This window comes from Lissotriton helveticus, chromosome 11 (genome assembly GCF_964261635.1).
Source record: "Lissotriton helveticus chromosome 11, aLisHel1.1, whole genome shotgun sequence".
Classification (NCBI taxonomy): domain Eukaryota; kingdom Metazoa; phylum Chordata; class Amphibia; order Caudata; family Salamandridae; genus Lissotriton; species Lissotriton helveticus.
The window spans coordinates 326,947,700-326,971,783 of NC_136072.1; the positions used below are offsets into that span (position 1 = coordinate 326,947,700).

The 24,084-nt window shown below is 38.6% G+C and overlaps 2 protein-coding genes across 7 annotated transcripts in view; one reads left to right on the top strand and one right to left on the bottom strand.

Moving 5' to 3' along the window:
* DTYMK (deoxythymidylate kinase) overlaps positions 1 to 22,490 on the top strand; it is a 106,178-nt gene extending 83,688 nt beyond the window's left edge. The window contains exons 3-5 of the mRNA XM_078665676.1: positions 18,532 to 18,622; positions 19,053 to 19,250; positions 19,959 to 22,490. Coding sequence (XP_078521802.1) covers positions 18,532 to 18,622; positions 19,053 to 19,250; positions 19,959 to 20,069 — 400 coding nt within the window. The 3' untranslated portion in view covers positions 20,070 to 22,490. The remainder of the gene's footprint in view (positions 1 to 18,531; positions 18,623 to 19,052; positions 19,251 to 19,958) is intronic.
* Positions 1 to 24,084, bottom strand: part of D2HGDH (D-2-hydroxyglutarate dehydrogenase) — a 1,118,641-nt gene that overhangs the window by 844,794 nt on the left and 249,763 nt on the right. The gene's annotated exons all lie outside the window — the stretch shown is intronic.

Below are 24,084 nucleotides of genomic sequence, written 5' to 3' on the forward strand. Positions count from 1 at the left end.
TATATATGAACCGTAAATTGCGATTGAGGTACATTTTGCTCTATATACATTTAACAGTGTTTGCATTGGTTTTGCCCCTAACCTACGTGCAAAAACTAGAACTGCAGAAGTTGATCTAGCCAATACATTTCTCTGTGCATTCAGGTGCGGGATCCACATGCCCTTATCGTCAAATAAAACCCCTAGATGAGGGAAAATGGTAACCCTCTTAATCGCATTACCCTCGCAATAGAGTTTTGACCCTTTTAGGCTTAGAACCTATTATCATTGTATGTGATTTTGAGAAATAACGCTTACAGGCTACTACAGGCTCTAGTTGCGCCTCTGACCTATGGCATCGTGCCCACTAATAACCCTGGGCGCTTCTGTGGGAATCCTGCGGCCCCTCGCACAGAAGCTGCGCGCGGATGTTGCCATTTAAAGTACAATATTCTGCGCATGTTGCTGGAAGTAATTTTGTGAAACAGAAAGGGTGCGACTGGCCGCAGCACACGCAGAGACCCATCGGGCTGTATGAAGCAGGCTGGCGAGTGTCAGCGCTGCCCTCTGCACGAGAGGCCGGCCTATGGGCTTTGCTGTGGTGGACCACGGAATAGAATTTGAACAGCGTCCATCCACGTCACTTATGCAGCATAGCATGGGCAGCTGCGGCCTCTGGGGCCGCTGTAACTAGGGGATATTGTTCACACCATAGCATGAGAGTGCAAGAGATGCCGAGGCAGAGCCCCCCACAAATGAAGATGGATGACCTTCTGTTTCACTCTGCAATAAGGAAGTATTTTAAAACGATAAACATGCACCTACATCATGTCTAAAGTGTATACATTAGACATGTGAAATGTGCACAGGTGTATTATACTTGCGTTTAGGCAAGGTGCGTGCATTGTGTGAGTTAGTACCTTCAACTTTCATTTGCACTTAATTTTGAAGCAACCAGCAAAAAACAGGACAGAACTAAGAACATACCTATATTAAATTGACTTCAGATTAAACGCCCAAGTTTGACTTTCGTAGTAAACTGAGCAGTCGGAAAATGCTACTTTCTTCAAACACATTTTAATAAATATTTCAATGTAAATCACTATAATTATGCTGCCTAAAAAAGTCTCCATCCGGAAATGTAATTGTCATGTTTTCGTTACTCACTATGATGTAGCTAACATTCTTCAGCGTTATTTAAAGAACTACTTTAATGGACACATATCTATAAGACAGTTAAAATGCATTAAGGCAGAGAAATAAAGAATGCTAAAAAGGACATGTGACATCGTTTAAGCCCATGGGACCGCTCTAAAGTCAGTGACTCGAATACATTTTAGTTCTTACTCCAAAGCCAGAGAATCTGCGGCATTAAATTACACCAGGACCCCAACGCCCTCCTTCATACTGACAAGACCCACTCCTTCCACACTTCCCTCCCTGCGTTGTGAAGTCTGATCACACGCCCCTCCCAGGACATCTGTATGTGCCCCCTCCGTCTAAAGTACTCGTAAGTGAGTGTGTCATATCTATTTCCAACTGAAGCGCCAAGGGGATGGGAGAGTGCGCAAAGCACACCAGATGCCAAAGTGTGACAAATCAACACGTCATTATTGTTATTAGCACATACCAATCATCCAAAACTGTTTGGTGTGTATTGGGGGCATGGGTGATTGGTGTGCATCACTAAGAGTGGGGAGGGGAGGGTACATGCTGCAAGCGAAGTTTACTAGTTAGTAGTTTATAAAATGTGTCACTTGCATAGTGCTCCGATGCCGCTGCTGAGACCTTGCAGGCTACCGCCATGTTGCAAGGCACTAGGAAGTATGCGGTTAGGTCATCAGTGTAGCGCATAGCTGTCATGTCTATGGATTCGTAGCGCTCCATAATTCTAGGTCTGCCTGGAAATGTGGATAGAAATGGTCAATAAAGGCTGCAGCTCATAAAAGACAGTGTTGTCTACATTAAAATGTGTTACTTGCATAGTGCTCCGATGCTGCTGCGGAGAGCCTTGCAGCACTACCATGATGGGAGACTTGTAGACGTTTTCTCAAATGCAGGGTATCAGAGCGCTTGACATAGCACCAGTTGCGTTACACAAGGACACGCAGTCATTTTGTTAGTCACAAGGATATTAAGTGATTTGCCCAGGTTCACAGGGAGTTTAGAAACATTACTGAGACTCGAACCGAATTCCCCAGGTCCGAAGTCAAGCGCTCTAGCCGTTAGGCCAACTCCATAATCCTATGTCTGCTTGGAAATGTGTATTGAAATGGGCAATAAAGGCTGTGGCTCATGAAAGACAGTGTTGTGTACATTAACACACCATGACGGGAGACTTGTATACGTACGGTTTAGTAGTGTCTGACGCTGCACACTTTCAGAGCAATGTATGCATAATGCACTGCACCGAAGTACACCATAACATAAGTGTTTTGTAACCGGGTGCATACAACGCGCACACAGCCCCTTTGCATTACGCTTCAATTAGGCATAGATTGTTAAAAGGGATGAAGAATTAAAAAAAAAAAACAAGTTCACGCGCGCAAATGACATTTGGTACATGGCATCCAAGGCGTGTTATTTATTGGGAATGAAAGTGCATCAAAGCATAAACATGTATTGCCTATAAAAAGAAACGGGCTTCTAAATAAAAACGTTTCGTTTTCTGAAAATGCATTGCCATGCGACATGTGAACTTATTTTACGCGTGCTAATTATTCTAATTTCTTTAAATATTTACAACACTTAATTCACCCTAGTAGCCTAACATAGTCAGTACATTTTAGATGATTTCATAGGACAGGGAAGAACTGTAAGACTGCATAAAGCGCTGCACCGATGTACACCATAACATAAGTGTTTTTAAACCTGGTGCATACAACGCGCACGCAGCCACTTTGCATTACCCTTCTATTAGGAATATGTTAAAGATTGAAAAAAACAAGAAGACAGAAAGTCTGGTACACTGTGAAGTGTCAGCTTGACATGCCAGCTGAGAAACGAAACCAGGCAAAGATAATTAAGTGCTTGAAGATCGGCCCTAAAGATGGTAATCTCTTCGTTCCCAGCATCAATGAGATGCAAATAAGCAAACAGCATGACGCGAAATCTCTTTGTTTCATTTGTTAAAAAAAAAATGCGAGACACGGCCTGACGACCGTGAAAAGTGTGAAGCGGGGGAGCGGATGCCTTTGAAGTGAAGCTCTTGGAGGCAGGCGGCTCGGGGAGCAAATGGTAAAAAGCATGTGCACATGCACTCTATGTAATCCGCGATGGTTTCAGAGCTTGGATGAGCCTCTATACTCTCGCCCTATTATCGCTTGCGTGATTAATAGGACGAGACCTAAACATGGGCCAATAGTTTAGACCAAAGTTTTTTTTACATTAGATTTAAAAAGATCTTCTGGGACTCCATCTAGTCCAGGGGCTTTGTTACTTGTCATTTGAGTTATGGCTTCCCCTACTTCTAGCTCTGTGAAAATCCTAGTGTATGCCTTAACTTCAAATGCAGTACCTGAAGATCCTTGATTCTCCTGATCACCATATATAGATTTAAAATGGCTTAACCAATCCTGCTTGTGTATATTACATTCAAGGGGACTGCCTATAGATTCTTGAACAAAGGGTTTGTTCACGATTTCCCAGAAATTAGCACTGTTTTTGATAACATCAGTGGACAACAGATAGTTCCGTGCCTCATATTTGATCTCTTCTTTACGTTTATTTATTACCAGTGCATATATTTTCCTTAAAGTTGCTATGGCACTTTCATCTCGTGGTTTGTTTTGAAGACGCTAGCAACTTTCGATGGGCAACTGAGCAAATATGATCAAACTACCTCTCCCCTTTATTTTGGCGTTCCCTAAAAGGGCGTTTAAGGTCGGAGGCCACCTGAGTGTGATCCAGCGGCCTATAGAAAATATATCATAAACAACGCTACCCAACTTCATAACCTATAAACAAAATTATATACTAAATTATGGACCCATTTATAAACCTGACATATTTTGGGCCTACTGAATCAGGTGGTCAGATTAAATCTATATACACATTATCTACAAACTATATACAATTTTATACATCTGCGAAAAGAATATTGTCATTAGAATAAATCCTAACCATTTAAACGACCACCATTGGCGACGTGATCTAGCTAATAGTAACCTACACTTCTGAATAACCAAGACCAGCTTGTTTTGTCAAAAGTAAGATTTTATTTACTAAATTATGGTATTTTAATTGATATTTTTATAAAAGTTATTTATTAGCATTGAAGCAAGCATGATTGTAAAGAAACGTGAGAAAAATACAATTTAAGCAAGTGAATCAAAATTAAAGTAAATATTTAAAGTTTAGCATTTCTAAAACCTAAATCCCTAACTGAGCTAAATAGATAGAAATTAAAGTAAAGTTCTTTGAGGATTCTTACGTGCTCCACGCAATGTCCGACAGTACTTCACCCTCATCGGAAAGTCAGAAAGCAGCAGCCAGCCCATCCCTAGGGGCATGACTTTTTATACCTTTCTACGCTAACTAAACTACGCAAAGGAAAGTTTTCATAAATCTTCGACGTCCCATTGGCTGAGAGTGACAAGTGACATGTCACCCACATTTCAAATCTTCCATTAAGTCACTTTTCTTAAGGACCATTGTCTTTTCCGAATGCAACCAGGAGCTTCCTAGGTTTGCAACAAATGTATAATAATGTTCTCATTGCTTCCAATAGACTTCCGCGGATGCCAAGTTAAGGGCTGACAAAATGTTCTTTTTCGACCTTGGCCATGTCCGACAGAATGATGATAGCACGTCAGTTTTTGCTTTGTGAACGCAGCTTTTGACGAACACTTTATTTCAGAATGGGCGTCTCGTGACTTTTGCAGAAGTAAAATTCAGCTTTTTTGTAACTCTAGCAAACTAGGCCCAAAAGCAGGCAACTTATGCTTTCTAGTATAAAACAAACACAAGAAAAGTATTAATGTAAGAAATAATGTAGATTCTGTATCCACCCCAGGATTTACTAATTAATTAACCCACCCGATTAATCAAATGTTACCTAGCAAATGCAAACAAATAAAGCAGCGTTTATATCTACCAGTCTTCATTAATCCATGAGACTTATGTGCACCTAGAATAGTAGAAATGACATCACACAGACAAGGAAAAGCAAAACAAGCACATGCTTCTTTTAAGTTTGCAGCAGTTAGTAGTGACAAAAACAAAAACAATAAATTATTTTACACGAACAAAAAGATGCAACAATTATGCACGTTTATGAGCACACATGTTAGTCCCCCCATGTGTAAAGTTTAATCTAAGTTGTATTAGCAAGACATATCACAAATCATTAATATTATTATTCATGTTATGGAAATGTGACTTCACGAGTTTAAACAAAATTTTGTTTTCTATCTCACTCCATCAACTCCCTCATCTGGTGATTAACAAATCACCACACCAGCACTCAAAATTTTGGTAATTTAAATTTCTGAGAAATCGATTCAAATTCATTTGTATCAGTAATCCTATAAGTCTGTTTCTGCATAATCTTTGGAATTAGCATAACGCTCTCTATGTAACTCCTGTAATTCGATTTCCCTTTCTTCTTCTTTTCTAAGTTTATAGATTATTTTCTTCTCTTTCAACTGCTTCTTTCTTTTATGTAACAAACAACCTATTTTTGTCAAAATAAAAATGAATACTATTATAATCAAAGGTGCCAAAATCTTGCCAAGAATTGAACTTCCGATATCATGAAACCAGTTTTTAATTGCTTGAAACCTTTTTGAAAGTTTCCCTGTAAAATCTTCTTCTTCTAAAGGAATTATCTCTGAATGCATTTGTGTAATATTCTTGATATACATTTCAATATTCTTACTTTCGTCAGGTGTATATGTGCAACAATGTTGTACATGTAAAATGCCACAGACTCCTCCCTCTTTTGCTAGGAGTATGTCTAAAGCAAGGCGATCTTGAATTACCATGGATCTAATTGCAATAACTTCAACATTTACTAATTGAAACCCATCAGCTGTGTCAGTTGATAATCTATCAACTATAGTGGACAATTTTCTAATTCTCCCTGCATTTAAGGTTATACCAACAAAAGGTATTACTGCTTGAAAAATATCTCCCAGAACTTCAGTAAAAGTTTCTCTTTTAACTCTATTTACATAATTATGAATTTTAAACAATCCTTCTGAATCTCTGTCAACATGAAACACTTTAGGAAAAACAATTCCCACATAACAAGTTCCATACCAGTGGTCTGGAAGGTTGTAGTAGGCTTTGTCACCACAAACAAAATAAATCCCAGGAAAGATTGGATCCTTTCCACCTTTGAATCCCCAACCTCCCAAAATCTGATAAGTATCTTCACAGTTACTTGCACCTACAAAGTAATTATCAAAAAGTGTATTATCTCTTCTAATGCAAAGCTTTCCACTAACTGGTTTGTCTATATGAATTGCAATATTTTCAAGCATTTTGCCATTTAACTTCTCATCCTCTTTCTGCCAGAAATTAGACTTAGTCTGCTTGACTAATTCATTCCTCTTATAAATTGCTCTTCTCTCTTCAACCATAATCAAAAATTTCTTTCCTTCAGCACTTAATTTGCAAGTTAGATTATTTTTATAAGCATACTCATAAGTAAGTTCGTTAGTAACAAGGAAAAATTCTCTCATTTGCTTTGCTTTCTTATGTTTGTTTAAAGCATTTTCAATCTTAATATTTGCAAAAATTTCATCACAATTTGAATAGTAATATTCTAAACGTCCAGTTTGATAAAATAAGCTAGTTAACACACTACATGTAACACCATAAGTGAGAGGAAGCATATTATATGTTACTCCCTCAGAAACAGAAGCAGGTAACTTAACGCAGACGTAGCAGTCTTTTGCATCCATTACCTTAACATATTCACTCAATAGCTTTGTGAATGTATTACTTGAAAAATCACTTATTGATTTATCTTGATGAATGTTAGGCTGATGATCAATAACTTTTGCAGACGCACTATGTTTAGTTTGGCTAACCAGAGCTTTGCTTGTTATGTTAACTTTGTGTAATTCTCTATTCATCTCCAAAGGGATAATCACAGCTAAAACCAACCAGAGCAGAATTAAAATGAGCAGACTCACCAGAGTCATCTTACAGCATCTCTTAAAAACAGAACACTTTGAAGTGTTCTCCTTAACATAAGGCATTTTTGGTTAATTTAGCCTCAAAATAAAATAAAATAAAAATTTTTAAAATCTAAATTTATATTATATTTACACCCCCCTTTTAAAATATATATATTTTTTTTTTTTTTTTTTTTTTAAAACCTTAAACAAGATTTCTTCGACCTTATGTCATACATAAATTTTCTTCAACTAAACAGTTTTTCTTCGACCTTGTGTCAACTAACAAATTTTCTTCAGCCTTTTGCCAATTTAATATTTCTGTACTTCAATCATTGTCACTAATTTCTTGGATTTCGTCTTCTTCTTCACTACTATCATATATGTCTATAACAGGTGGAATTACTAAGTAAGTCCACTCAGGAGACTTGTATTTTTGGTTTGGTCTTACTATTCTTTTTCCTTTTCTCGATATCACTTCAATTTTCCTTCCAACTCCAACTTCTTTTCCAGGACTCTTTTGACTACTGATTTCTTCAACTTGTTCTTTTGGTTTCTTGATCAATCTGACTCTCAATCTTCCACCAGGCCAGTAGTCTGCTTTTCTCACGTATTTCTTTTTTGGTTCAGAATTATTTGATTCTGACTTCAAAGTCCTTTTCTTTCTGTTTTCACTTTCACCATCCACGTCACTTTCTTCAGTTTCGTAGTCTGAAATTTCAATTGACTCAGGAACTTCTCTATTCGGCAATTTCACTCCTTCAGGAACTTCACTTTGTTTTCCATCACTGGTACTCGGTAATTCGTCTTCCTCCTCTTCTTCAATTACCCCCAACTTTCCAGATTTCGGATTTCTGTTCCTTACTTCAGAGTTTGTTCTCTGCCTTTCGATACTCTCCTGGTCTGAAACTTCTTTTTGTTCTGCTTCTTTGTCTTCGATAGAGACAACCGAATCCTCAGTTATCTTTCCTTTTAACAGATTCTCTTCACCTTCAGAATCTATTTCAATGATTTCCAAGTCTTTTCTTGTCAAATTTCCATTCACTGGCACAGTTTCCAGATGTCGACTTTCTTGTCGATCTTCAGAATCTGGATTTATTTCACCTTCTGTTTCGCCTTCTGCTTCAGAATCGGAATCATCTGTGGTATCACTTTCAACATCAGAGCTCTCAGGAGTTGGTACTGGAATAGTATGACTAGGATGAATCCAGCGTTTCAATCCTCTGCACTTTACAGCATTAGTAGTGATCAAAATTATCTGCCTAGGCTTCTGCCATCTAGGAGCTAGACAATTCCTTCTCCGATGTACTTTCGTTCTGACCCAATCGCCAGGTCTCAGATCATGTGTCAAAACCTTTTCATTTGATTGTGCTTCAGTTCCCACCTGATTAGACACAGAAGTTACCATATCAGATAACCTTTTACAGTAATCCAAAATAGCACTGTCATTTATGCTCAACAGTTTACCTGCAGGTACAAAAGCTTGCCTCATAACTCTTCCCATTAAAATTTCATGAGGACTCAAACCTGTCCTTTTATCTGGTGTACTTCTTAATGACATCAAAACAAGTGGAAGAGCATCAGTCCACTTTACACCTGTTTCAAGACACATTTTTCCAATTCTGTTTTTAATTGTTCCATTAATTTGTTCAACCACTCCTGATGCCTCTGGTCTGTATGCACAGTGTATTTTCTGCTCAATGCTCAAAGCTTCGCAAATTAACTTCATCAGTTTGTTATCAAAATGGCTTCCTCCATCACTCTCAATAGTGACAGGAAAAGCGTACCTTGGGATGATTTCTCTGAGCATTAGTTTTGCTACTGTAATTGAATCACAATGTCGTGTAGGGAAAGCCTCTACCCATCTTGAAAACAAGCAAACAATTACAAGCACATATTTCAAACAATTGTGTAAAGGCATTTCAATGAAATCCATTTGTAACCTGGTAAAGGGACCACCCTCTCGACCAATTATTCCTGTCCCCATCACTGATTTTCTGTTTGGATTCATTTGTTGGCATGACAAACACCTTTGACAAAAAGATTCTGCAATAGTTCTAAACTTAGTATTGAACCATGTTTCTCTGAAAAGTCTAACCATAGAATCTCTTCCTAGATGTGCTGGACCATGATATAATCTGGCCATGTCAGCAATCAAGCAATTTGGTAAGACTACTCTGCCATCTTTGTAAACCCACACTCCATCTTCTTCATGTGGTCTACAATCTGATCTTAACCACAAGTCTTTTTCTTCATCATCTGCTTCATTTTGTAAATCTCTAATCTCATGCCATGTTTCTACAACTGTTGTTAGCATTAATGAATTTGAATCAGTTTCTTTACTCCTCTCCCGATTGTAAGAATAATTTTTCCTTGCGCAGTATTTAGCTGTTTCATCTGCGAAGGCATTTCCCTTGGAAATATAATCAATTCCTCTAGTGTGCGCTGCACACTTAACAATGGCGATTTCTTTTGGCAATTGTATTGCTTCAATTAATCTCCTAATGAAAACTGCATTTTTAATTGGTGATCCTGCTGATGTCATGTATCCTCTCTGTGACCAGAGTTGTCCATAATCATGCACAACTCCATACCCATACTGACTATCAGTAATGATGGTAACTCTTATATCTTTTGATATTTCACATGCACGTATCAAAGCAATTAATTCAGCCACTTGTGCTGAACGAACTCCTTCAAGACATGATGCTTCTTCGACATCTTTGACTGTACAAACTGAATATGAAGCTTTTAAGACACCTCCTTCGGATCTTAAGCATGAGCCATCTACAAAGTAGACAAAATCCGATTCAGAGAAAGGTCTGTCTTTGATGTCTTTTCTTGGTTTAGTGCAGAATTCCATGACATCTAAACATTCATGTTCTGTTTCAATGTCATCAACAATTTCAGAATCAGGCAGTAATGTAGAAGGATTCAGATTCAAACATCTTGAAATTGAAACATTATCTGCTCCTAGTATGATTTTCTCATACTTTGTCAATCTGCTACTTGTTAAATGCTGAGTCTTACCTCTTGTCAGTAATATTTCTACTGAATGAGGCACAAAAACTTTCACAGGAAATCCCATAATGATCCCCTCACTTTGTTCGAGACTAATACTTGTAGCTGCAACTGCTTTTAAGCAACATGGTAATGCTTTTGCAATTGGATCAAGAACTGCAGAGAAGTATGCAATAGGTTTCTTTAAATTTCCGTGTCTCTGAATCAACACAGATAATGCACATCCTTCTCTCTCACTGCAATACAGTTCAAAATCTTTCTCATAATTTGGCATACCTAAAGCAGGAGCTTGGCATAAGCTCTTTTTCAGGTTCTCAAAAGAATCCATCTCAGCATCATTGAGAATAATTGGATCTTTTACATCTGACTTTGTCAGTCTTTGTAGTGGTTTTGCAATTACTGAAAATCCACTTATCCATTGTCGACAGTAACCAACCATTCCCAAGAACATCCTGACCTGTCTTTGTGTTCTTGGTGGTAACATTGCTTGAATCATTTTTATTCTCTCTATTGTTACTTGTCTTTTTCCCTTTGCAATTCTGTGACCAAGATATTTTACTTCTTGTTTGCAAAACTGTAGTTTTGCTGGGGACACTTTATGTCCTTCTTCTGCAAGGCGATTTAACAGAATTATTGTGTCTGTCACACAATTTTCTCTTGTCTTTGCAGCTATTAACAGATCATCAATATACTGCACTAACGTTGACCTACCAGGTAAGTCTAGGTCTTCTAATGATCTTTTTAACAGTTCATTAAAGATTGAAGGACTTTCTGTATAGCCCTGAGGGATTCTTGACCATCCGAGGGTCTTACCTTGGAATCTGAAAGCAAAGATTTCATAACTGTCTGGATGTAAGGGAACAGTAAAGAATGCATTGCAAAGATCAATGACTGTATACCATTCAGCATCATGTGGAATCTGGAATAGAATTACTGCTGGATTTGGAACCACAGGACAACATGGAACGACAATTTGATTAACCTTTCTCAAATCTTGTACGATTCTAAATGTTCCATTTGACTTTTTAACTCCCATAATTGGTGAATTACAAGGACTACTCTCCATTTCTTTTAATACACCTTGTTTGATTAATTTTTCAATTATAGGTGTAATACCTTCAATTGTTTCTGCTTTCATTTTATACTGTGGAATGTTAGGAAATTCTATTTCCTGTTTCAATGTAATTTTTACTGGATCTACGTTTTTCATCAGACCCATCTCATTTCCAGTAAAATCCCATATATCAGATTTCACTGTTTCCTTGAGCTCTTCAGGTAAATCCTTTTCTTCAAATGCAGGAAACAATTTTGTTTCTTCTGCTTCTATCATCATCATTGTCATTCTGTATAAACCATCTTCTTCCATTGTTTGCAACTCAACTCCATCAGGAGAACAATATATTCTGCAATTCATTTTACATAGGATGTCTCTGCCCAATAGATTCACTGGACTACTATTACAAACCACAAATCTGTGTTTGTCTCTGTAATTTCCAATTTCAACTGGAACTGGATCAGTTAAGTCAGTTTTAATTTGCTGATTACTTACTCCAACAACTTGGATGGTATCCCCAGAGAGAGGTAGGTTTTCAATTTCCACTGATCTAACAGTAGAACGGGTAGCACCAGTGTCCACTAGAAAAGTGATGTCTACATCATTAACTTTCCCGTTTACAAAAGGACCAGACTGGTCAACCTCAAGAGTGGCTCCAACAACACACTCTTCCTCCTCTCTCGGGCACCGTCAGCAATAATCATCAGAATCGCTGTCTTGACTTTCTGCTAATAAAAACTGTTGTGAAGCATTTTGCATTTGAACTCTTTGCTGCCTTTGCTGTTTTTGTGGTTTTATTACCTGTTCACTTCCCTGAAATCCCACGTTTGGATTATATTTTTGAACTCCCCCACAATTCGGAAAAGGTGGTTGTGGCAATTGGTCTTGACGATTATTCACCTGTTGCTGTTGCTGTTGCTGCAACTGTCGCTGAATATTTAATTCGTTTAACCCCTGTTGCATCTGTAGCTGTCGCTGCAGGTCAACACCATTCTGCATCTGTGGATTCAATAAGGGATTCTTTAAGTTTTTAGGAGGATGAGGACACTCGTCTCTCCAATGTCCAATTTCGCCACAATTAAAACAAGGTAATCTTTGTTTCAACTCCTCAATCTTTGGGCTAAATTTCTTTGGGAAATTATTACTTTTAAACTTTCCTTGTATCTGGTTTGTATTTCCGGTTTGAACAAAATTAGTGTTCTTATTACCCATGCTGGCAATCTGTTGCTCAGCCACTTTTACCTGAGCCCACATGGCTTTCTCCTTGAGCTTCTTCTGTTTTACTTCTATTTCATCACTGCAATACTTAGCCTTTCTTAGAATATCATCTACAGATAGTGATTGCCATCCTACAATGCTATTTCTGATCATTTCTCCAATTTCAGGTTTTAGTCCATAAACAAATCTATAGACAAAATGGCTCATATCCTTTTCGTCTAGTTTTTCATAACCACTGTATTGTTTAAAGATTAACAGTAGTCTTTCATAAAAAGAATGAACTGATTCTTTTGTTTCCTGTTCTGTCCTTTCTATTTTAACCCAATCGACTTCTTTGGGTGGAATTTTGTTTTTCATCCAAACAATTACCTTTTCATAAAAATCCATTACAAGTGGATTTGGAGCACCTGTTTCTTTGATTCGCTCAGGTTCTGTTTTTGGCCAACTAATCGATATTTTGCATTCTGTCCAAAGATCTGATGGAACGACAATGTCAAAAAATCCATCTAAATCAATCCACAGAACTTTTGACACTTTGATAAATCTATCTACTTGTCTGTACCACTCAACTGGTTTTTCCCTCAATTTTGGAAAGTCATTTGTAAACAACAGAATGTCCTGTCTCGACCAAGGGACATGAACATATCCTCCACCTGCAATTTCTCTCATTGGAAATTGTTTTGACAATTTTTCCAATCTTTCATCTTCCTTCTTTTTCGTCCATTTTACTCTCCATTTATTCAGTTCTCCTAGCTTTTTGATATAAACAATCAAATCTTTTATATGTACTATTCTTCCCATTGAGTTCAAACTCTCAATGTCACTTTCTGAAAAGTCTAATCTGTAATGTTTCGCAAAATTCTTTTGTTTGCTCACATCGATTTCAAGTTCTGCTGCTAGATCCTCTAGTTGATCATATTTATTTTTTGTTTTCCATTGAATGCTTTTGCAAATGAACAGTAGTTCATCATCTCGATAGTAATTTAAACTATCTGGACCGATTGTTCCGATTATTAATTCTTCGATATTCGCTTTTAATTTGGCCACATCAAGTTTTGGTGTGGTTACCCTGACTTCAGGACTCCCTATATCTGATATAGCACCCATTGGTGTTTTTGGAGATAAATCCTCATTAAAGGTTAAATCAGGCATTTTCGATCTAGAAGAGTTTATTTCAGATAAGTCTGAATAAAATTTTTCAGTAACCTTTTGAATTTCTGCATTTAAAGGAATAGTTAATCCTGTCTTGTTTGTTTCCTTTTGATCAAATACAGGCTGAACAGGACCTATTGTTACTGGAACTGTCACAGCTTCCATGCCTTTTGTCATTCTTTTTATTAATTCTTCTTTAGATCTTAAATATTCATTATAATCGACATCTTCAACATTTCTTGCCTCTCTTGTATAATCTTTTGGAGCTTCTCTTGTCCTTGGGGCCATTGTAAAATGTCTACCTTCATTTCAAGCATTATCAAATTCTGGTCTTCTAGGAGTTTCAATGATTTCACAATTATTTGGATAAAGTTTAGGAGCTTCATTAATTGGAGGTGCACTCGGTGAAGTTTCAGTAGAAACCACCGGAGTAGACCATGATCTAGGAGGTCTTAAAGGTTGATTCTTTCTAGCTGTTGTATATATTTCTTCCATAACTGCATCCTCAGATTCACTTTCCATAGATTTCCCTGTAGGAGTACCCATTACCATTTCTTGTATTAAATACAATCCTTCACTCATGTTTCCCTGTCTCCACATTCGCAATCTATCTTCATGAGTTTCTCTTCTCCAAGGTGGATTTTTAGAAGGTCTTTTAATTCCACTAGCTTCTCTTTGTAACTGATACATCTCATCTTCCCACTCAACTAAAGCTTCAAATTGAGTTGGTCTCGGTTTCGGAACAAGAGCATTCATTTTCTCTCGTAAATTTCTCAAGACTTTTACATTAAATGAACCATCATCAGGCCAAGTTAAAACACCGTCGTTCTTAGTATAGCGTTTCCAACTATCGAACCATAAGACAGTATGATATCCATATTCACCTTCCATATACGCTGCAGGTGTTTTATACTTATGAAGTAATTTACCACCTCGCGTTTCGATTTTCTTGTCAGGCGAAAATAAATTCTTAAACTTCTGAAATAATGTTGGCTTTTTCTCAACATGTTTAAAATGATAACTCATTTTTAAGAGTTAAATCTAATTCACAAAATCGTTCGTAAAATATTTCCGGGATGTTCCGCAAAACAACCAATCCGTGCGCGAAACACACCAACAAGCCAATGACAGTTGAGCTACGTCACTTTTCTGCTCAACCAATAAAATGGAGTTTTTCTGAAGGACCAATCAGCTTACAGGTCGTCAGAGATTCAAGAGCCAATCAGAATATAGCTTGTGACGTAGGTCACCCAATCCCAGCGCGGCTCTGTGACGTACACAGCAGCTGCGGTTTCTCGTTTCTCACTCCTGGCGCTTACCCCTCCTTCACAAAATCTTTTCACAGCGCCATTTTAAGAACACTTTTCAGTGTAAATTAATTCTTAACAATGACTAGAAGGACATCATCTGTTCGTTTCACTATTTAGGATAGTTTACATACATTCAAGTATCCACACTTCGGAATAGACGGCGCTATTCACACTAAGGATAATATCCAATTGTCAGTAGAGTAACCCTTACCCCACCCTTCTAACACGTATAATTATGAACTCGCTTTGCTCTGAACGCACCGCGAAGTGACAGTTCTAAGAGTTCCACTTGGACATAAAATACAAATCAAACTCGCACTTTCACGCTGAAAATTCCCTAATTTCGAACACACATGAAATCCGTACAGGACTCTCACCTGTTTATAGAGATCATGCACCGTTAGCAAAATAACGACGTTATCCGTACAGGGCTCTCACCTGTTTATAGATATGAAACATGTACCCGTACAGGACTCTAACCTGTTTATAGATAATCATGCACCGACGCTACTTTACCCTTCACTCAAGCTCGGATATAACTAATACTCTTATCACAGTGAGTTTTATGGAAGGCGCTTTGTCCCTATTCTCATGCTGCTTTAATTTCTTAGAAAACCCTCACTATTCAAGATTCACACCTAGCCCTAAAACTGTGCTGCTCGGCGACAACACTATGGTACACGGCGATACCTCTTGTGATACTCGGCGATATCACTACAAACAGAACAGATGGCTTGCGTGACTAATTTCTCGCCACACAATCTATACCGGTATAGCTTACAGATAGCACGAAAAACGAACTCAACATGTGTTAAAACATCGATCCTATTTCCATACCATAACACTTTAGTAACCCTTAGCAACCAACATATTACCTTGGTTACTCTTAGCAACCATCAATTTCTGCTACCAGAGAATTGATCCAGCGGCCTATAGAAAATATATCATAAACAACGCTACCCAACTTCATAACCTATAAACAAAATTATATACTAAATTATGGACCCATTTATAAACCTGACATATTTTGGGCCTACTGAATCAGGTGGTCAGATTAAATCTATATACACATTATCTACAAACTATATACAATTTTATACATCTGCGAAAAGAATATTGTCATTAGAATAAATCCTAACCATTTAAACGACCACCTTTGGCGACGTGATCTAGCTAATAGTAACCTACACTTCTGAATAACCAAGACCAGCTTGTTTTGTCAAAAGTAAGATTTTATTTACTAAATTATGGTATTTTAATTGATATTTTTATAAAAGTTATTTATTAGCATTGAAGCAAGCATGATTGTAAAGAAACGTGAGAAAAATACAATTTAAGCAAGTGAATCAAAATTAAAGTAAATATTTAAAGTTTAGCATTTCTAAAACCTAAATCCCTAACTGAGCTAAATAGATAGAAATTAAAGTAAAGTTCTTTGAGGATTCTTACGTGCTCCACGCAATGTCCGACAGTACTTCACCCTCATCGGAAAGTCAGAAAGCAGCAGCCAGCCCATCCCTAGGGGCATGACTTTTTATACCTTTCTACGCTAACTAAACTACGCAAAGGAAAGTTTTCATAAATCTTCGACGTCCCATTGGCTGAGAGTGACAAGTGACATGTCACCCACATTTCAAATCTTCCATTAAGTCACTTTTCTTAAGGACCATTGTCTTTTCCGAATGCAACCAGGAGCTTCCTAGGTTTGCAACAAATGTATAATAATGTTCTCATTGCTTCCAATAGACTTCCGCGGATGCCAAGTTAAGGGCTGACAAAATGTTCTTTTTCGACCTTGGCCATGTCCGACAGAATGATGATAGCACGTCAGTTTTTGCTTTGTGAACGCAGCTTTTGACGAACACTTTATTTCAGAATGGGCGTCTCGTGACTTTTGCAGAAGTAAAATTCAGCTTTTTTGTAACTCGAGCAAACTAGGCCCAAAAGCAGGCAACTTATGCTTTCTAGTATAAAACAAACACAAGAAAAGTATTAATGTAAGAAATAATGTAGATTCTGTATCCACCCCAGGATTTACTAATTAATTAACCCACCCGATTAATCAAATGTTACCTAGCAAATGCAAACAAATAAAGCAGCGTTTATATCTACCAGTCTTCATTAATCCATGAGACTTATGTGCACCTAGAATAGTAGAAATGACATCACACAGACAAGGAAAAGCAAAACAAGCACATGCTTCTTTTAAGTTTGCAGCAGTTAGTAGTGACAAAAACAAAAACAATAAATTATTTTATTATTTTACACGAACAAAAAGATGCAACAATTATGCACGTTTATGAGCACACATGTTAGTCCCCCCATGTGTAAAGTTTAATCTAAGTTGTATTAGCAAGACATATCACAAATCATTAATATTATTATTCATGTTATGGAAATGTGACTTCACGAGTTTAAACAAAATTTTGTTTTCTATCTCGCTCCATCAAGTGCAGGTTGTGGTGTATGCTGTTAAGACCTCCTTGCCCCTTAAGTTGTCATCTGAGCAGAGGTCCCTCTCCCTTCCAACAGTATTCAGCAAGTTTGTTTGAAAATCCTCTGTGCCATTTTTAGGAGCTGTCTCTTCGACTACGGAAACGATGATTTCTTAGATTAAGGTGTGCAGCAGTTTTATTTCCAATGTCGTTATGTTTAGAGTAACATTTGATGTACCTCGTATGAAAGCTATGCGAATAACTTCCAATATTAGGTTTAAGGCATGATGTATGATGGTCGTTTTAATAATAACTTGTTGTTCATAGCACTTAAAATAGTCTCCATTAATTATTGTACGTTCGGAGAGCCCTTGCCGGAAATCTGATCTGTTCTTGTTCATTGAGGACCACCAGGTTTGTGGCACTACGAGCTGGGAAGTAACCAGCTGGTCTGACTGGACTAGTATTAGATTTATTTTTATTTGTGTAGCTGAACAAATCGAAATGCAAATACCTCGTGCCACGAAACCGAGGCTTGAAACATTTTTAAGAAGAGGCTTAGCAAACAATTTAGACGGACATACTTCAACTTGCAAAATAGGAATGATGCCTCATTCGTACTAGATACAAGGTGTTAGCGTGCCTATCAACTACGCATTAACCCAGTGGCCTAATGGATAAGGCTTCTTTCTGCCTCCGGAGCTGGGGATTGTGGGTTCACGTCCCATCTGGGTCATATGTCTCGCATTTTTTGGATCATATAAGGAATATTTACAATACTGCAGGCTGTGCTATTCCCTTTCGTATTTGCGCTGCTATGTGGAAGAAATAAGGATAAAAGCTAAAGATGAAAGTTATCTTATTTGGTGAAGATGTTGGGAAACACATTTCGTGAATCTTGTTCTCTATTCTGTGGTGCTCGGAAGATTGGAGGGTTCCTGGGATACAAACCTAACTACCCCTACTTCATACAAATCAAGTGGGCGATACTTTATCTGGTTAATTAATGAAAATGACGCCAGATTTAATTTAATGTACTCAGTGGGCAGACGTTTGGTGTATCGACTAAAGAGCTGAATATAAATAACGTTTCAGTCGCGAGCCACAGATAAAAACAGGAAAGGCTACTTTACAAACCTTTGAATTCTGAATCCAGTTTGTTTGTGATGCTTTTTTCGCTATGCAGCTTTTTTGTGACTGGTCGCTTCCATCTCTTATCCACTCCTTTTTTCCCTTAGAGCATGGATGAAGCAGAAGCTACACAGTGGGATCACCTTGGTGGTGGACAGATATGCCTTCTCGGGAGTGGCCTTCACCAGCGCCAAAGAGGCGAGTTGCAAACTTACTCCTCAGAGGGGTACAACATTGCCATTCACTCCTATTCACCAGTGGGAGTGGTAATATGTGCGATTTACCATAGGTGGTATGGTGAGGTTGTCTGATGCTTGGCCAAAGCACAGACTGACGTGAATAGTTTTCAGGCAATAACGCTGGTTATCGTAGCAAAGCTACTCATTCCTTTGTTTTCCTTTCCAGTGCATTTCCTTCTGATATTTCCTAGTTCTCCCTTTACCTGCTGCATCTTTGGTCTACTGAAATGTGATAAATGCATAGGTAAGACTTCTTTAGATCCGTTAGATCATGTTCTAGGTCCTCTTTGTCATAGGTAACCCTCTTTGTGGCTATTGTTTATGCTCTTTAGTACTAGAGAGAGCTAGTTTTTCATGTGTACAGTGTTGAGCCTCATTTCTCTGTTTAGAACTTTTCGCTGGACTGGTGTAAACAGCCTGATGTGGGACTTCCGAAGCCAGATCTGATCCTGTTTCTTGAGCTGAGCACAGCTGAAGCGGAGCAGAGGGGTGGTTTTGGAGCTGAGCGCTATGAGACCACTGCCTTCCAGAAAAAAGTCTTGCAGAGATTTCAGGAGCTCAGAAACGACAAGTCCTTGAACTGGAAGGTAATTCTTACATTTGCAGAAACCTTGCATATGAACAACTCCGCAAAATGGGATGGAAAAGATCAATTGACCCAGGGTCAAAAATAGAATTCCTGTTTGTGTTTAAAAACATTTTTTAAAATCATTTTTATAATATGCCACATGTGTATCCCATGTTCTTGTGTTCCATCTTGTTAAAATATACAGTTTAAATTATGAGACGGAAAAAAATATTTTCTCGTCTTTGGCCAATATAGCTGACTTGTAACTCATGATAGGTTGGCTTTAGTGACAGACGTTTTTAGCTTAGCATTCCCGTGGCACGATCCACTCAGAGGGGAAGGGGACTGGCAGTGAGTGGAGGAGTTAAATCTATAAGGTGGGTCCGGTCACACTTGGGCAAACAAGGTGAGGTGGGTATAGAATTAGAACTTTCCAGTGGTGGACTATCCTAATGGCAGCAGTGGGCTGTATTTTCTTCCTTGGATAGATTTGAGTACCTTGACTGCACCCTTGATCTAGACATGACAAGTTATCCTTGCTTTATGCTTTCTGAAGGGATTCATTTGGGTGACCACATTTAGATCAACCTATGTTGTTCAGAGGGTGAAACGATGCCATGTCTTATCCCGCACCGAGCATCTGCTTACAGACCGTTGTGGTGGTTACTGTGAGTACATATCACTACAGCATGCTGATTACGATTCTTTTCTTTTGGGGATAATTTAGGTGATTGATGCTTCCAAGACCATTGAAGATTTGCACGGTGAAATCCGATCTCTTGCTGAGGAAGCAATGAAAGAAGCCCAGCATCGGCCTATTGGAGAGCTTTGGAAATAAAGATGTTACTCCACTTAGTCCGTTAAGCCCACAATATCTGACCTGTTGTGTGTTTTGCATGTAACCCATCTATTTCTCTGCAACAAAGCCCCCTCTAGGTTTGAGTAGCAGAGTAAGCTGGACCTCTGCTGGAGCAAGTTGGGGATTTTGACTTTTCTGTCAAGGGCTTTATATACATATGCTGCCATGGATGAATGCTGTTGCTTTTTGTTGGTGTCTCGCTGCATACACTGCCCTGCCTCGCTGCTGTATTGTGTATAAGCAGAATCCAGTTCTCAACGGAACGGTTTTGGGCTTCGGTTCCTACCCAGAGCTCGCCATCTTGGTATTAAAGCAGCAAGAGACTGGTTCACTGCCTCCTGACTTCAAAAGTATTATTAGCGGATTGTTGGGGTACCTCTAGCTTTTTTTTAATCTGAGCACTTTTAAGCATTTAAGGTAACTGCCTGCGATCCCTTGAAGAAAACTCCCCCGATAATGAAGTATTATATTGCTGGTTACATCCTTCTCAGTGATGGTCATTCTTATGCTTTTTATATACCGCTTTTGTGTGGCATGCTAAGTTGATTATTTTTCTTTTTTAATAATTAGCAGGATATGCAGCACTGCCTCTGTTGTGGGATTGTCTGAAGATTTATTTGTGAGCTGCCCTTGCACCCAGCACGGAGCAGTAACCTTTGCCTGATCTCAATTTTGTTGCTGCTAAGTGAGTTGACTCACTGTTGTAAACTCTTTGATTTTTCCGTCACCCAGGTGGTGTTAAATAGGTCGTATATAGAAATGTGAATAAGAACAGACCAAAAATTGTTAACCGCCGTGGGTAGATTTTAGGCTGCTTTTTAAAAAAAAATTACCTAATTAGGACATTAAATAGGTTAAAAATATATGCATCTACTTTTTTTTTTTGTCCTTGTAGGATAATCGAGGAAAATCTCGTAATACTGCACATAAATGGGCACTTTGCACTGTGGCAATTCTATTTCTACTACTTTTTAACATTAGAAGTGAAGCCATGAGTTCAAGAATTTGACCGTAGTTTCTTGGCTGTTGATTATCTCATCCCACTTGGTACATGGCTACAATTTTTATTAGGTTTTGTCTTCCATTTTTGAGAATCTAGAATGTTTTATGAAAAAAGCAATTTTTGAGAGCTCCATCTGTTTAAGTACATTGCTCTGATAGACCAGCAAAATGCATCTAAGTGTCAATGTGTTGCAGTGTAATACTGTTTTAGTTCTATGACAAAATCTGCAAGCATGTTGAACTGTCAAGACAATATTAGTAAACCTTTTGTTGCGCATACTGTCAAGATATTCATTGTGTATTAAGGAAGCACTTTTTTGCATGAGGATTAGCAAACAAGTCACATTAAACATTCAACTATCTTAATGGTACTCATGTGCGAAAGTGGGGAAAGCAGCAATGGTGCACTGAAAAAGCTCCACACCTTAAAAGTTTGTGCTGTTAGTAGTGAGAGCATACGATTTCAAACGGTGCTTTTTTTCATAACACTGAAAATAAGGGAATAGGCAAGGAGTTCCATTTTAGCAAAGTTATAGAACATGGACCAGGCATGGATATATAAACAAATCTTTACTCCGGAGAGGCCGGTCTAACTATATGGTGAACCCAAGAAATGTTATATGCACATCTTATGAAATGTCAGACTATTGTAAAGTTTTTCAACTTAAAAATGGAATTCCAAAAAAACGTAAACCCCTACTGATTCCTAGTATGTGTCACCAATATCCAATAATATTTTGGCACCTAAAACAAGGAATACTATTTAGATGCGTAATAAATCAACTATCTAGCATTACCCACGAAAAATTGCGGAGATTTGAAATGTTTCTTCCCATTTTAGTGAATGATGCTGCCTAGCTTTAGACTGAAATATGGGCAACTCCAAGGGTTATAATCGGTGCAGTTCTAAAATAAGTCGATAAAGCTTCCTTTTTACAATGGTAAATAATTTGAAGAAATTTATACCTAGTTTTCTTAGGACATTTTGGATACTTCATGAAGATAACCATCTCTGACCACTCGCTCATGAAACTAAATTATACTATAAGATCTAGCTTTTTATGTTGCTATTCGTAATGGTTTAAAAAATAAAAAAGTGCCCAAGCATAATGTATCTTAATGTAAGACAGTGCTAAACCTCAATATTCTTTGCTTATTGTAATTCAGCACTTCATCTAAGTTTGATGTCCTCACCATATCCAGTTAAAAGCCAGTTGTTCTACTTCTACCGAAAACCTGTCAGAATCAACACTAATTTATGCTGCATGTCCCTTAATTGAGAGGGGCATAGTTTACCACCTGTAAAATACATTTTCAGTTTAGTTTATCATAGGCAGATAGTTGATTTTGGAATTATTCAAGATAGTGTGTAGTAATAAATTTTACCTAAATAGCTTACTACTTGAACAGACATGTAATTTACCCGGAGGTCTTGTGTGACCTATTCTACCAAGCTTTTGAAAATACAGCGGGACGCTATTTGCTGCTGCCGGTTTGGGAACGAAGTCCCAGGAATCCTTGCTCTCCCAGGAGGGAGGATCGCCAAAGCACCCACAAGCTCTACAAGACGCGCCGTGCCCAAGGGCGGGCTTGTCATTGCCAGGGAAGGGACACACCCTTTCATTTTGACTTTAGCCGTAAGCTAAGGGTAAGACTTTCCTTGTTGCATTGTGGCCATACAGTTCGTCCGGCAATATTTTATTTATTTCCAAGGTTTTATATAGTGCTACTGGACCCGGGGGTATCTGAGCGCTTTACATGATAGGTAAACAATTGCAAAAAATAAGACAATGTGCATTAAAACATGAGTTACATAACATAGGGTAATTGAATGAACTGGGGGGGTGGAGATCACGGGGGTCTCGAAGTTCAGAGGGAGAAGGGAGTGTAGAAAAGGGGAGGAAGAATGAGAGGCGGGAAGGGGTTGAGGAGGAGGCGAGAGTCAGGGAGGAAGGAGTGTAGAGAAAGACACCAGTGAGGTTAAATACCCCAGTATTTGTTGTGAAGGAGTATTTTCAGTCTTTTTGAAGAGAGGGTAGGAGGGGTTGCATCGAAGATCTTTGGGGAGAGAGTTCCAGATCGTGGGGCGTTCCCAGAAAAAGCACGAGATTGGGGTTTTTTGTGCTTTAGTCTGGGAGGGATTAGGACAAGGGAGTTGGTGCCCCTCAGGGACATGGAGTACCCCGCTTTTTGCAGTTTCTCAGCCAGGTAGGAGGGGGTGCTTAGGTGAAGAGCTTTGTGCGTGATACATACAATCTTGTAGGTGGATCTGCCTTCTATTGGGAGCCAGTTGAGGTTTTTTTTAGGACCGGAGAGATGTGGTCAAATTTTTTACAATCGGAGATAAGTCTGGCGGCAAGGTTGAGGACAGATTTGAGTGGTGCTGGGTGGGCCAGCGAGTGTGGCGTTACCATAGTCAATACGGGAAAGGACAAGCAATAGCCAGCTGGTATGAAAGGTTTGAGTTTTTTGAGGTGGTGGAGGGTGAGGAGGGCACCCGTGGCGGCATTTTTGATGTGTGGGATGAGATTCATGCTATGGTCAATGCTGATGCCTAGGGATTTGACAGTATTCGAGGGAGAGAGGGGGCAGTTGAGAGCTGTAATATCCTTGATCCAGAGGTGAATGGGGGAGGGAGTTGTTTTTAGGAGTGAAAAGGATGATTTCAGGTTTAGTTTGAGATGATTAAGATGGAACCAAGCTTGTATTTTTATCAGGGTCTCATTGAGGTGAAGGATGTCATTGCGAGGTTTAATCCTGTAGTATAGCTGGGTGTCATCCGCATGGAGGCGGTAGCATATTTTAGCTTGTTTAAGGATGAGGGTGCGAGGTTCCATGAATAGGTTAAATAAGGTAGGGGAGAGGATGGAGCCTTGCGGAACACCAAGTGAGACAGGTTGGGGTTTGGATCCTTGCCTGGTAAGAATATATGCTCTGGTGAACAGGGGAGTGCCTTAAATCGCCTCACTGCATGGGAAGAGTTTGACAATTC